The sequence below is a fragment of the Dermochelys coriacea genome, chromosome 21 (genome assembly GCF_009764565.3).
Source record: "Dermochelys coriacea isolate rDerCor1 chromosome 21, rDerCor1.pri.v4, whole genome shotgun sequence".
NCBI classification, from domain to species: Eukaryota; Metazoa; Chordata; order Testudines; family Dermochelyidae; genus Dermochelys; species Dermochelys coriacea.
Window position 1 is genome coordinate 8684522 of NC_050088.1, and position 14973 is coordinate 8699494.

The window sequence follows — 14973 nt, forward strand, 5'->3', positions numbered from 1 at the left end:
GCCCACTTCATCTGATGCATCCGATGAAGTGAGCTGTAGCCCACGAAAGCTTATGCTCAAATAAATTTGTTAGTCTCTAAGGTGCCACAAGTCCTCCTTTTTCTTTTTGCGAATATAGCCTAACACGGCTGCTACTCTGACACCTTCATCATTCAGAGAGAGTTCAGCTTTCAAAGCGGCAAAGAGAGAAGGTGGATTTATTGAGACAAGGGCTGGACCCACTTATGAACTCCATTGAGATACATTAGGCTGGAAGAAATTGGTGGAGGGGCAAGGAATATTGGTTACTTGGCTAAATAATTCTTAGGACCTTTCATTTTTTGTTTTTATTTTATTTTATTTTTCCCAGGAATGTATTGGTGTTTATTACATCAGCAACAAAAACAGGTGAAAATCAGTGGAAAAAACAATAATTTTTCTAGGTAAATGTCTGGGTTTATTTTGGTGGATGGAAGGATGGGGAAAAGATATTCAGTAGATCGGGGTAGGCAACCTGCAGCACGTGAGCTGATTTTCAGGGGCACTCACACTGCCCTAGTCATGGCCACCGGTCCAGAGGGCTCTGCATTTTAATTTAATTTTAAATGAAGCTTTTTAAACATTTTAAAACCCTTATTTACTTAACATACAACAATAGTTTAGTTATATATTATAGACCTATAGAAAGAGAGCTTCTAAAAACGTTTAAATTTATTATTGGCATTATTAGAGTGAATAAATGAAGTGAAGAGTGAATAAATGAAGACTTGGCACACCACTTATGAAAGGTTGCCAACACCTGCAGTAGATTAAGGCTTTGATGAATGGAATTCAAAGTGGATTGCTGCAGAACTAAAACAGAACTCAAAACACAACGCCACCTCTGAGTTTATGAAAACAATAGCTCTCTAATCCCCAAATAAAACTTTTCATTTGAATAAACAGTTTACTGTTGTAGACGCAAAACCAGTAGCCTATAAATATTTACGTTTAATACTGAGGCCACACCATCCTTTTCGCCTCTTGTTTTATTAAAACTTTTGTATACTTACTTGTGTTCTGAAACATATTCTGAGAAAGATTTTCATTTTCTTAGCGTTTTAGTTTAGTGTGTGTCAGATCTTTAATCCGTTATCTGCTAACAGCTTGAAATGTGTACTTGGTGGGTGTAAGATTCATCGGTACATTCAGGTGTGCACGCACTTCAGAGCTTGTGTGCCTGTTTGTTTATTGTGTGTATCTTCTAAACCAATACATAGCCTTACCTCAATAGGCAGCTTTGATTATACACACAGACTAATGTATTATCACAACAGCTATATCTCATGCCGTGTATTGTATTTCCTAATCAAACAAGTTTTTATATATATATATTTGACTGGTACAAAGATAGGGTGGAAAAAAAACATACTTTTTGTAAATCAGGCTTTATTTGGTAAAAATCGGTTTAAACTGATAACGAAGGTGCTTAATAATTCTTTAGAAGTGCTGCCCCTCCTAAATGTTGCCCTCTTTCTGATGAAGGATTTTGCAACGTGTTTCCCTCAGGCCTTTGTCAATTTCCTCCTGGGCCACTGGGGACTTGACTCAAAAATCCTGTCCCCTGGTTCTGCAGTCCCGTGCCAAGCAGTGTCTACTCTAGGGGGGAGAGACCAGGATCCGCAGCACACATACCAGATCTCCACTAGGGCTCATTCAAATCTTTAGGATCAGTGGTCATGTGCCCCTGGGCTCTTAAAACCTGATTTTAATCTAACCCCCCCACACACACCCCGTTCCCTTTCGTTGCCATCTGCTGCTCACAATCTTTAGCAAACTGAGCTGCAACCAGCAGGAGGAAGGTAGGGGGCCTGGCCTGAGTCTCGTACCCTCCCCTCTTGATTACATCATTTCCTGCTTGTTGCTTTTCACTGGGATAGTGGACAGGGAGGGGCTGCTGGGTTAGCAAATGTGCTTCCTGTCCAGGAGAGAGAGAGAGAGGCATCCATATACAAGTCACTGCTGCAAATACATTTGAAAGACTACATAGTATCAGCTGAGCCTCCTTCTCCTTCCTACTAGTCCAGCCCTACGTGAAGACTTCAGGAACCATGGGAGTCACCTGGTAGGACTTTCTATGTTGCGTGGTTAAAAAGCATGCCAGTGGTTGGGTCTTTATTTACTTGCAATGAATGTGACTGCATGACGTTTGTGGACTGGTGTCTGCCAGGAACTCCTCGGCTACAGCAGGTTAGATCCCATCATTGCACGGGGGGAGCGAGCTCCTTGCACCCAGCCCTGAAAGGTTAGTTCCTCAGGAGGATGAGCTCATGGATGCTGATTCAGACTGCCTTGGTTCTTGCTGAGAGCGTACCCTGGCAGCTTCTTCAGTTTGTGCGCCTTGTTGGTGTTTGAGCTGATGCTGTCTGGCTGGTCGAGCCAGCACCACCATGCTGCGTCCTCTGCATGGGATTGGTCATCCTCACATGGGTCCCGGTGGTGATAGCAGGAGAAGGCAACCCGCAAAGAAGAACATGGGTGAGGCAGGATTCTTGTTTAGGAGGGTGTGGAACATAAGAGTGGCCATTCTGGGTCAGATCTTTCGTGCAGCTCAGTATCCCATCTTCCAACAGTGGTCAGTGCCAGGTGCTTTGGAGGGAATGGACAGAACAGGGAATTCTCAAGTGATCCATCCCCTGTTGCCCATTCCCAGCTTCTGGCAAGCAGAGACTAGGGACGCTTCAGAGCAGGGTTTTGCATCCCTGCCTATCCTCACTAATAGCCATTGATGGACTTATCCTGTATCAATTTATCTAGTTCTTTTTTGAACCTGCTATAGTCTTGGCCTTCACAACATCCTCTGGCAAAGAGTTCCACAGGTTGACTGTGTGTTGTGTGAAGAGACGTTGCTGTTCAGGGAATGCAAAGAAGGAGCTGGGTTATGTTCTGTCAGGAATCTAGCTGGGCTTGTAATTGTAGAATCACAGAAGATTAGGGTTGGAAGAGACCTCAGGAAGTCATCTAGTCCCACCCCCTGCTCAAAGCATGACCAACACCAACTAAATTGTCCCAGCCAGGATTTTGTCAAACCGGGCCTTAAAAACCTCTAAGGATGGAAATTCCACCACTTCCCTAGGGAACCCATTCCAGTGCTTCACCACCCTCCTGGTGAAATAGTGTTTCCTAATATCCAACCTAGATCTCCCCCACTGCAACTTGAGGCCATTGCTTCTTGTTCTGTCATCTGCCACCACTGAGAACAGCCGAGCTTCATCCTCTGTGGAACCCGCCTTCAGGTAGTTGAAGGCTGCTATCAAATCTCCCCCTCACTCTTCTCTTCTGCAGACTAAACAAGCCCAGTTCCCTCAGCCTCTCCCCATAAGTCATGTGCCCCAGCCGCCTAATCATTTTCGTTGCCCTCTGCTGGACTCTCTCCAATTTGTCCACATCCTTTCTGTAGTGGGGGGCCCAAAACTGGATGCAATACTCCGGATGTGGCCTCGCCAGTGCATAACAGAGGGGAATAATCACTTCCCTCAATCTGCTGGCAATGCTCCTACTAATGCAGCCTATTATCTGTCCTAATTCTGTCCTAAATGCAAGACTCTGCACTTGTCCTTGTTGAACCTCATCAGATTTCTTTTGGCCCAATCCTCCGGTTTGTCTAGGTCCCTCTGGACCCTGTTCCCACCCTCCAGCATATTTATCTCTCCCCGCAGTTTAGTGTCATCATCCAGATCATTAATAAAGATGTTGAACAAAACGGGCCCCAGGACTGACCCGTGGGGCACTCCGCTTGATACCAGCTGCCAACTAGACATTGAGCCGTTGATCACTACCCATTGAGCCCGACAATCTAGCCAGCTTTCTATGCACCTTATAGTTCATTCATCCAATCCATACTTTTTTTTTTAACTTGCTGGCAAGAATACTGTGGGAGACTGTATCAGAAGCTTTGCTAAAGTCAAGATATCACATCCACTGCCTTCCCCATATCCACAGAGCCAGTTATCTCATCATAGAAGGCAATCAGGTTGGTCAGGCATGACTTGCCCTTGGTGAATCCATGCTGACTTTTCCTGATCACCTTCATCTCCTCCAAGTGCTTCAGAATGGATTCCTTGAGGACCTGCTCCATGATTTTTTCAGGGACTGCGGTGAGGCTGACTGGTCTGTAGTTCCCAAGGGTCTCCTTCCCATTTTTAAAGATGGGCACTACAGTAGCCTTTTTCCAGTCATCTGGGACCTACCCCGATCGCCATGAGTTTTCAAAGATAATGGCCAATGGATCTGCAATCACATCAGCCAACTCCCTCAGCACCCTTGGACGCATTAGATCCGGACCCATGAACTTGTGCATGTCCAGCTTTTCTAAATAGTCCTTAACCTGCTCTTTCACCACTGAGGGCTGCTCACCTCCCCATACTGTGTTGCCCAGGACAGCAGTGTGGGAGCCGACCTTGTCTGTGAAGACCGAGGCAAAAAAAGCATTGAGTACTTCAGCTTTTTCCACATCCTCTGTCACTAGGTTGCCTCCCCCATTCATTAAGTGCCCACACTTTCCCTGATCTTTTTCTTGTTGCTAACATACCTGTAGAAACCCTTCTGTTACCCTTCACATCCCTTGCTAGCTGCAACTCCAGTTTACGACCCTCATGCTCGAGCAATATTTTTATACTCCTCCCTAGTCATCTGTCTAAGTTTCCACTTCTTGTTAGCTTCCTTTTTGTGTTTAAGCTCACCAAAGATTTCACTCTTCGGACAAGCTGGTCGCCTGCCATATTTGCTATTCGTTCTGCACATTGGGATGGTTTGTTTCTGCGCCCTCAATAAGACTTCTTTAAAATACAGCTAGCTTTCCTGGACTCCTTTCCCTCTCATATTAGCCTTCCAAGGGATCCTGCCCATCAGTTCCCTAAGGCAGTCAAAGTCTGCTTTTCTGTAGTCCAGGGTCCGTATTTTGCTACTCTCCTTTCTTCCTTTTGTGAGGATCCTGAACTCAACCATCTCATGGTCACTGCTGCTTAGGTTGCCACCCACTTCTACTTCCCCTAACAATTCTTCCCTGTTTGTAAGCAGCAGGTCAAGAGGAGAATGGCCCCTGGTTGGTTCCTCCAGTAGTTGCACCAAGAAGTTGTCCCCAACACTCTCGAAAAACTTCCTGGATTGTCTGTGCACTGCTGTCTTGCTCTCTCAGCAGATGTCAGGATGATTTGAAGTTCCCCATTAGAACCAGGTCCTGTGTTCTGGAAACTTCAGTTAATTGTCCAAAGAAAGCCTCGTCTACCTCATTCCCCTGGTCCGGTGGTCTATAGCCCACGCCCACCACGACATCACCCTGGTTGCTCTCGCTTCTAAACTTAACCCAAAGACTCTCAACAGGCTTTTCTCCAGTTTCATACTGGAGCTCTGAGCATCATACTGCTCTCTTCCATACAATGCAACTCCTCCACCTTTCCTCCCCTGCCTGTCCTTCCTGAACAGTTTATACCCATCCATGACAGTGCTCCAGTCATGTGAACTACCCCACCAAGTCTCTGTTGTTCCAGTCACATCAGTTCTTTGACTGTACCAGGACTTCCAATTCTTCCTGCTTGTTTCCCAGGCTTCTTGCGTTTGTGCACATATACCTAAGATAACTAGACCATTGCCCTGCTTTCTCAGTATGAACCAGGAGTGTCTTCCCCCCTCCCCCTGCACCCTCCTCCTTGTGTTTCCTTCCGGTATCCAGCTTACCTCAGGGCTTCGGTCGTCATCCCCCATCATCCCCCTAGTTTAAAGCCCTCCTCACTAGGTGAGCCAGCCTGCCTGCAAAGATAGTTTTCCCTCTCTTCATTAGGTTTCAACAAGCTATGTCCATATTGCAGCTGGTAATATAATCTAATGGGATAATATTGCAATGGACATTAAGGGTGTGGAGGACATGTATTTAAAAACAGGAGATCAAAGCTTTATGCTGTTCAAGAGGGAAATAGAAGAGCTCTAAGGACATCTGTGGTCAAATCTGGAACCACCAGTGTAACAGAGCAAAAATCTTGTGTAAAACCTTCTGTGTGATGCTTGTTTTATATGTTTATAGGGTGACAAGGAAAATTTATCTTTACAGTGTCCCATTGCAGTGGTTCTTTGTGTGATGCCAATGCCTGTTACACTTGCTCTGCGTGCCTTAGGGTTTTCTTAAATGCCTGTCACAGCTGGGTTGGGATGGCTGAATGGTCTAACAGGCCAGATTCAAAACTCTTCTTATCCTCTCCTGGGTGTCCTAGCTTCCTTGTAGAGCCATGGGTTCAAATCCTGCTCCTGACCTATCTCTTTAATGCAGCAGTGGGCAAACTATGGCCTGCAGGCCAGATCCGGCCCCCCAGCTGTTTTAATCCGGCCCTCAAGCGCCTGCTGGGGAGTGGGGTCTGGGGCTTGTCCTGCTCCAGCCAGGGAGCAGGGTCGGGGGCCGCGCCACACAGCTCCTGGAAGCAGCGGCATGGCCCCTCTCCGGCTCCTACGCATAGGGACAGCCAGGGGGCTCAGCTGCCCCTGCTCCAAGCACTGCGCCCGCAGCTTCCATTGGCCGGGAACTGCAGCCAATTGGAGCTTCAGGGGCAGCCTTGAGATGGGGCAGCGTGTAGAGCTGCCTGGTTGCAGCTCCGTGTAGAAGCTGGAGAAGGGACATGCCGCTGCTTCTGGGAACTGCTTGAGGTGAGTGCCGCCCGGAGCCTGCACCCCTGAGCCTGCCCCAGCCCTGATCCCCCTCCCACCCTCTAAACCCCTCAGCCCCACCCCGGAGCCCTCACCCCCTCCCACACCGCAACCCCCATTTTGTGAGCATTCATGGCCCGCCATACAATTTCTATTCCCAATTGTGACCCTCGGGCCAAAGAGTTTTCCCACCCCTGCTTTAATGGCTGGATGTCTTTCTAAAAGCAATGCTGTAGCTCAAAAAGAAGTGTATGGGTTTGATAGGGCAGGGAAACTCAGCCAGTAATTTTTCTATGTTATTCAAGAGGTCAGACAGGACTATGACAGTGCTCTCTTCTGACCTTAAAGTGAATGAGTCAAGTATGCAAGTACTCTACAGATCAGATAACTATCATGTATGTTGGCTTCTAATCTCTATTCTAGACTTTATAAGTACATTGACTGGCTGAATTTGATTCTGACTTGGTTATCATATCTCCTATGTATGCGATTACTGAATCTTTTTTCTTTTGCTTCCTTTTCTTCTATGACAGTGTGTCTCAGATGCCCGTGGCAGAGGGGAAAAGCGTCCAGCAAACAGTTGAAATCCTAACGAGGAAACTGGAGCTGCTGGGAGCAGAGAAACAAGGAACATTTTGTGTGGACTGTGAGACCTACCATACCGCTGCCTCCACCATTGGCAACCAAGGTCTGCATTTCACTTCCTTTCATGGAGTGATCAAAGCGCCCTGTGGCGATGGTTAAGGCTGATGATTGGAGTTGGTATAACTCCACTCGAGTAACATTCAGGGAAGTAGTTGCGCTCTCATTTTCTAACAAGGACGTCTAATGCCAGCTCTGAGTCTGAATCTCAATCCCACTAATGCTTTCCCCCCCCTTCTTTTCTCCAATTATTCAGGGTGTCACTACTGCAATAACTTGGTGGTAGCTGTAGGGAAGAAAAGTAAAATAGGGACCAGATGCATGGATTCTGTTCTCAGAATCAATACATTCTATTCTCCCTATGTTTAAAATGTACATAACAATACTGACCTACCTCACAAGGGGTTGGGTGGCTTGATTGCTGATAATAAAACACTTGGTGGTCTTTGGATGAAAGATGCTTCATCAATGAAGATTATGTTTCATTCCCCAAAAACTTCATTAACACCGAGTTAAGACTGACCTGTGATGCCTTGTACCTTCTGAGTGCATCTGTGCTTAGACTGCTGAAAACCAGGAAGTACAGAGTTATGGTACTCACCAGTCCTGCACCCTCCCTACTACCCTCTTTGAGTGACGCCCCAAACCTGCTGTTACAGACAGTAATAATCTGTCCTTCCACTTGTCATTCTGCAAGGGTAAAGAAAATGCTGGTCAAGGTTAACTGTTAACAAGGATTTTAGGTAGTGAATTTCCCTTGTTCTTTGAGGAAGTGGTGGTACTGAGGGCAGGGGACAGTTTTCCTAGGGAGACCATAGAATGGTGTTGTCATTCTTTTTAAGTGGGGGGGGCTCTATCTCAGTTCTTAAGCAACTTCCACTGTAAACCCCTAGCCCTACCCTGGTTCCTCAGGATGCACGGGAATTTTTCAAGACCATCTGAGCGAGCATGTAGACTACAGAGCGCTTTTTAAAAAAAAGCAACTCAAGCAACTAGTCTCGCCTTCAACTGTCATGGTGTTAAGCTTTGCTATAAGTGTCTCTAGAGGTCAGCAGTGAGCTTGTGCATCCGTGTATCTGTCTGGTCTGTGAATGTTGCCTGTGCAGAGTTCTCTGTGAACACTAGGCTCTCTGGCTCGAGGTATTTCTTGCCCTGCTGTTGGATTTTGCTGATCACTTACATGCAAACAGCTTGGAAGAAAAGTAACAGAAGTTTGATATATATATATATTTTTTTTTGTGATTTCCATGGAGGGAAGGTCTTGTCTGCACAAATCTGCTAAGGGGCTAGTTCTTTAAATAGGCATCTGCATAGTATCCTAGCTCTTAGTTCTAAAGCCCCATGTAAAGCAATTATAAAGCGTACACTTTTCCTTGAATACCCAAAACAGCTTTCCGCTGATGGCATGCCCTAGTGGTTAATGAATCAACAGTGATGAAAAATATAGTTCTGGGTATTTTTTTCCTTTGTAACATCTTTAACAAAAGAACTTCCCTTCACAGCTAAGTAAAGGCTACGTGGTATGGCATTTCTTGTGTTACGCTCTCGTTAATTCTGGTTGTCGGGCTTGGTGTGTGGGTGACTGGGTGGTGTGGTGGTCTGTGATATACAGGCGGCCAGACAGGATGATTTGATGAATGAGAGTTAAGACTAGACTCCATCTATCCCCCTGGACACCTACTGCAGGGATGGATAAGGACAGTAAGCAGGTGCCCAGACCTCGGATCTACATGGGCAAGGGGGATTCTTTATTTCCCCTAACTCCCGTGCAGGGATGTACAATGCAAGTCACAACCTATGTTTATAATGCCTTCGAACCACATTGGAACCCCCTTTTGTGCATGAGGAATTACTCATGCAGCTAATCTCGTTGACTTCACTGGGGCTGTTTGTATAATTGCTCTTTTGCAGTTTGGCCCTTAAATTGTTAAAGCAGAAAGAGTATTAGAAATCCAATGTACTCATCACTGTTCATGCTCTTTATTTACATGTTGCCCTTCTCTCATCTTGGGCAGTGTAAATCAAGGTCACTTTTGTCTCTAGTCAGTTTCTGTCTCAGCGCTGCAGGTTTTGGGTTGTGCATACTGTGGGAGTGGAGCATGGGTTATTTGTCTAAAAAAAATTTCCACTAGGATTTAAAAAAAAAAAAAATTCCTATTGTGTTCAGTTTTGCAGAAGTGTTGGAAGGGTTCTTAGTTTCTTCCCAGTGCCTAAATTTTGGCCGAAACATGAGTTGACAGTGCCCCTAAGGAGTAAAGTTGCTGAGACTTCATCGTGGTGGGTCAATGGTTAGATCCGTTTGTATGGAATGTTAAAGGAAACCTGGCTGCAAATATTGAATTTGTTCAAGCTGGACTCTCCTTTTACAAAGGGTGAAGGGCATCCAGGATGCGCTCTCTTTTTATTAGACATTAAGTATCTTCAGTTCAGTAGACAGTTCCCACCTCCCTTTCCCAGTAAAATATCCCATTTCCCAAGCTGACATACGTGTGTATGAGTGAGTGAATTGGTAAATGGAGACATGGCCGTAAAGTTAGCAGTCGGATGGCTCTCTTGAGTAATTGGCGCAAAACATGTTTATAAATTTGAGTTTTGGGCTCATACATCTCAGTGGGCACAGGAAATATAGAGGTCAGGGCATGCTTTGGAATGGCAGAAAGCTTAATATACCAGCCTGAGGGGTTTTTTTATGTTGTTTTTAGATCATAAAACAAACCCATAAATCCAGGGTCCAGAATCTCATTAAACATTCATGAGGAATACAGAAATCCTGAAATAGCGTTTCTTTTGTCCCTGTCTTTGTTGATTGTAACAGCTGTTTCTTCTTGAAAGCATGCAAGAGGGAAGATGCATCATTTCTACAGTTAAAATACCATTGCTCTTGTTCCAGGGCAGGCTGGCAAGCTGATGTACGTGATGCATAACTCTGAATATCCCCTCAGCTGTTTCGCTCTCTTTGAAAATGGCCCCTGCCTCATAGCAGATGCCAACTTCGACGTCCTGATGGTGAAACTGAAAGGCTTCTTCCAAAATGCTAAGGCAAACAAGATAGAGAGCCGGGGTACGCGGTACCAGTACTGTGATTTCTTGGTGAAGGTTGGCACTGTTACCATGGGGCCCAGTGCCCGGGGAATATCTGTGGAGGTAAGGCTGTTTGTTCCTTGATGTGGCTAGTCTCATTGACTTCAGTGAAACATAGAATCACAGAATCGTAGGACCAGAAGGGACCTTGTGCTCCCTCTGTCTAACAATGAGAGGATTGTGATTAGAGTCATGAGCATCAGTCCTAGCACACCAGCTGCCTAAATATGGTCAAGTACTTTGTAGGCATCACGACAGAAGTGCGTTTGAAGGACGATGCCATGGCTTTGCCGACGTTCAAGGGGAGATCTTCCAGTGGGTATGAGATGACCCGGGAAAAAGTGCCAAGGTGTTTGAGGGGAAAATAAGACTAATGAGCAATAACAACTGGCATCATTAGCAGAGTAGAGGAATGTGTTGAAGGCTCAGTCGTGTGTATGAGAGGATAGGTGGAGCTGTGCTAAGCTAGGAAGTGCCCCTGAAAGTGAAGATGAGTGGTTTGTTTTAGATGCAGTGGAAAAGGGGAACCAGATTTGTCTTTTTTTTTTTTTTTTTTTTTCCTAAACACTGTTTTAAATCCTGTTTTACAAATATTTGATTGATCACCTCATTGGACATCTCTAAACATGCGTTTCAACATGCCTAGTCAATAGAAACAGAGATCAAGTAATAGCATTATTGTATTTCAGTAGAATAAACACAGTTGCCATAATGATAGCGGCATTTCTGTTGATCTTAGGTTTAGCAGAAGCTTGCCTTATACCAAACTTGAGTTTGGGACCCAATTTGAGCTGCCTGTCTTGTTTTTAGTTAAACAGAGTTTCTAAAGTACATGTCTGGTCTTAATTCTGCTTATAAACAACATCCCCACCCTCACCCCTTCTTCCAAAACGCCAAGGCAAACAAGATGGAGAGCTGGGGTACATCAAAAATGTGTTTTGTTTTGGTTTTTTTTTTTTTGTTTACACACACACACAATCTAACAATCCACCTCACTTCTGACACGCAACATCCTTGTTATTCCAGACCCAAGTCCCTCCTGGGCAAAGTGGCATTTGAACTAAGGTCTGCAGAAGTGAAAGGCTAGTGCATTAACCTCCTTAGTGCCATCTAGCCCCTGGAGTACCTAGGTCATTTAATAATGATGCATCTGCAGCTTTCTGATAACCTTTTACTTCCCTCATCCCCATTGCTTTTGTAAGTAATATTCAGGCGAGTTCCTTGAATGTTTTCCAGGGTGCTGGCTTGTTTAATTTTTTCCCTCCTTCGCTTATTTGATAAACATCTCCTTTTAGTTTGCATATATGAGGAGGATTGTATATTCCTTTGTCCCCAAAGGATTGACGTGTTCTGTATCAGGGTTCAAAGTTAATTGTCTCCTGTGTGGTTCCCGTCCACTGCTCCGTGCTTCTGTGCTCCTGTTTCTATTGCCAGGTGGAATACTGCCCATGTGTGGTAGCCAACGACTGCTGGAACCTGCTCATGGAGTTCATGCAGAGCTTCATGGGGAATCACACACCTGGAATCCCATCTGTGTTTGGCAACAAGCACGACAGCATCTACAGCCCAGGTGACACAATGGCTCAGTACATGGAACTGTTCAACAAGATCCGCAAACAGCAGCAGGTGCCTGTAGCTGGGATCAGATAAAGAAGACTCCAGGAGACCGTTCTTTTTTTCTTAAAGTGACTATCCTCTTTTTTCTAATTGTCCTCGTGGATCCCTTTGCTCAGTAATGTCCTAAAGACTTCTCCCCCTATAGAAAAGCACCATTCACCTCCATATAGCAGGGGTAGAATCAGTTTTTCCTACCTCCAAGCTTGGTCTCAAATATAGTGTGTGTTTCATCCCTCCATTCAGTGGTTAGCCCATTGGCGCTGGTATGTCTCAATGCACTGGCAATGCTTGATTCTGGAGATAAATGTCCTTCTGCAGAAGGATAAAGTAGAGGATCCAGCTGTGTGTGCACACAGGCAGGGTTTTATTGTCCCTCATTTTCCCTAGCGGCTGACTGGTGAATGTGGGTTTTGGGGATATTCGTATGGAAGCATTTTGGTACCACTTTTAATAATAATTTTTAAAAAGGCTTATTTTCATATAAGGATGTGGAGTCTTTTTATCCAGCAAGGGTAGTCTGTGTGTGTGTGTGTGTGTGTGTGTGTGTGTGTGTGTGTGTGTGTGTGTGTGTGTTTGTAACAAATTTTAATAATTTTTCTCTGGTGCAGAAGTTGTATCTTAGCCGCGTTTATCTTCACAGCCTCGATGGCAAATAATTTCTTTTTGTGACAAAAATCTCTACCAATTCTTTGCTGTCCCCTTGCTGTTATGTTCCTAACTTGCCATCATCTTTGATAGCTAATGAGTGGATTAAAACCTTCTGGCTCTCCGATGATACAAATGGGAGTCTGGCCTTCCTGAAGGATTCTTCTCATCTGTTGAAACAAAGTGTCTGCCACCCTATTTCGTTGTTAGAAAGGGATCTGATAATATGGATAGAGGTCCCTTTGCTTTAAATCTCTACTCACCTGCGAAGTCTCATTGATTTCAGTGGGACTGTTGAGGTGAGTAAAGGTTTGCAAGAGGCAGACTGTAGATTTACTGCAGGGCTTGAATATCATACAGCAATGATTTACGTATCTGGATGGAAAGCTAGGGAAATTCCCTCCCTTTAAACCATCTGTGCCCTTGGCTCTAAACACTGCGTAGCTGCCTGGCTGGGGAATGTAAATTTCCTCTCTTCTCTTTATATTTTTTCTGTGTTTTGTGGTGTTTGCTAAATAGATAGCAGCATGGCCTGCTTACCTCGGTTCTGCAGCTGCAAGACCTTTGTGTAGCTTCTCTGAGATGCCTTCCCAAGGAACTTCACAAGCAAATAGCTGCTAGGCAAGGATCTTCGCTGCTTAATTTCAGAATTCTGCATCTTTGAAATGAGCAGAACTATCCTGGCCCTGCAGCCACTCCTGCTGCTGAACTCCCATTGAGGTCAGTGGGAGTTCCATGCCCAGAGGCTTTGCAGGGTTGTCCGTCCTTAATTCATGCCTTATATCACACCAGTTTAAGCAAGTAACCTGAGGGACCCGTGTGTGCCTTATTTAAAAAGCAGGTTCTGCATCTCCAGCCCATACACGGAACTTGCACTGCAGCCCTGTGTCTAAAAAGTAAACTGGGCAAAACTGAAGTCTTGGACCTAAAGAAACCTGATGATCTTCCAGGCAAGCTGCAACTGGACAGGGTCTGGGGAGGAAGGTTGAAGATATGGTTTTGGAGGATTGGAGAGGGAACAACTGTTTTGTTGCTTTTGATTTACTGGTTGGCTGAATTAGTTAATTCATTATTTATATATGATGGGTTGGTTGTGTTTTTTTGCTGAAGGGGGGGTCATTTATGTCTGTAAGTGTAATTCATTGTTACGGCACCTAAAGCTTGTTATATGGACATTTTTTATTATTATTTAACTCTGAATAAATTAAATAACATGGCAGTGAGTGTCGTAAACCTTGGTTAAATGATTTACAACAAAGAGTATTTAAATAAATTAGCAATTTGAACGTATTGGAAGCACGGGGAGCTAGTTTGGGATCCAGTCTTGAAACTCAAATGCATGTTGCTCGCTAAATTCTAATTCTCTCACTGACTTCAGGGGAGAGTCTTGTGAGTCAAGCTTGCAGAGTGTGGCCCTTAGCTCATTATTACTCTGTGTAATTAAGTGTGGCTAGGATCTTTTTTTTTTTTTTTTTTTTTTAAAGAAAATGCTGTGGAATTGTGACTGAAAGATTAGGCACATCAAATGTTGCAAATGTCTCTTTTAATACAAAAAAGGTTTTGGTATCTCAGATGCATTTTGTAACCAAAGTCACATGTCTTTAAAGAGTATAATGTGTGTGCTGGATCTTATTGGTGCTCGTTCTCTTCTTAAAGCTGGTTACTGTTCTGCAGTCACAGAGTTGGACCCCTTGGGCTAAATTCTGCTCTTAATCACATCTGTACCACTCCAGTGACGTCAGTGGGGTTGCATGGGTGTGAGGATAGGATCTTGGCCCATTATCTCTTAGTAAAGGCATCCATTGATGTAACTGCCTTCTCTAAAGTAGGGGACTGACATTTCTTTTGCTCTCTGGGGCCCGTTTTGATGGGCAAAATTATTAGCCCTTCTCCCCCTCCCACCAAGGCTATACCAGGGCCAGCTGACTTGGCTTCAAACAGCAGTAGTCTGCCTCTGACTGACTGAGTGTTAAGAAGACTTTTCAGTCATGTCATGTTAACTATATTGAGCCAATGCAGTTGAAAACTGCACCGTTTTTGCCTGTCACTACAGGGCCTAGGAGGTTAGATTTCCTTGCTACTTTGCAGCATTTTCAGAGTGCACATACGATTTTGAAAGGGAGGCTCTCCTGTGCACCAACTTGGGACTTGCCTCTGTTTCTCTGGAAGGCATTGGGAGTCTTTGCTACTGATTTCAATGGGAGTAGGACTGGGCTCTATGTAACAGTGATCGGCTGCAGATCTCAGTGCTTTTTGAATGGAGGGATGTATTATTATCCTCATTTTGCCACTGAGGAAACTGAAGCACAAAGAGGTCAAATGACTTTACCTAAGGTC

The 14973-nt window shown here is 44.8% G+C and overlaps 1 protein-coding gene across 4 annotated transcripts; it reads left to right on the top strand.

Annotated features, from left to right (window-relative positions):
• Positions 1 to 1864: 1864 nt before the first annotated feature.
• MED20 (mediator complex subunit 20) lies at positions 1865 to 14263 on the top strand. Of its 4 annotated transcripts, XR_006276499.1 has the most exons (5): positions 1867 to 2083; positions 7185 to 7339; positions 10184 to 10437; positions 11185 to 11307; positions 11401 to 14263. XR_006276499.1 is itself a non-coding variant. In XM_038380306.2 (4 exons), the coding sequence occupies exons 1-4, from the start codon at positions 2070 to 2072 to the stop codon at positions 12022 to 12024; spliced, it is 639 nt and encodes a 212-aa protein (XP_038236234.1). In that variant the 5' UTR covers positions 1865 to 2069; the 3' UTR covers positions 12025 to 14263. The 4 variants fall into 4 exon arrangements, 3 of the variants coding, with proteins under 3 accessions (XP_038236234.1, XP_043356463.1, XP_043356464.1); XM_038380306.2 differs by lacking the exon at positions 11185 to 11307 and having other exon boundaries at positions 1865 to 2083; positions 11809 to 14263; XM_043500528.1 differs by having other exon boundaries at positions 11185 to 14263.
• The last annotated feature ends 710 nt before the right edge of the window (positions 14264 to 14973 follow it).

Coding starts and splice junctions, on each gene's coding strand:
- MED20 (XM_038380306.2), top strand. Junction 7,340..10,183: donor CTCCACCATTGGCAACCAAG/GTCTGCATTTCA, acceptor CTCTTGTTCCAG/GGCAGGCTGGCAAGCTGATG. Junction 10,438..11,808: donor CCCGGGGAATATCTGTGGAG/GTAAGGCTGTTT, acceptor TTCTATTGCCAG/GTGGAATACTGCCCATGTGT.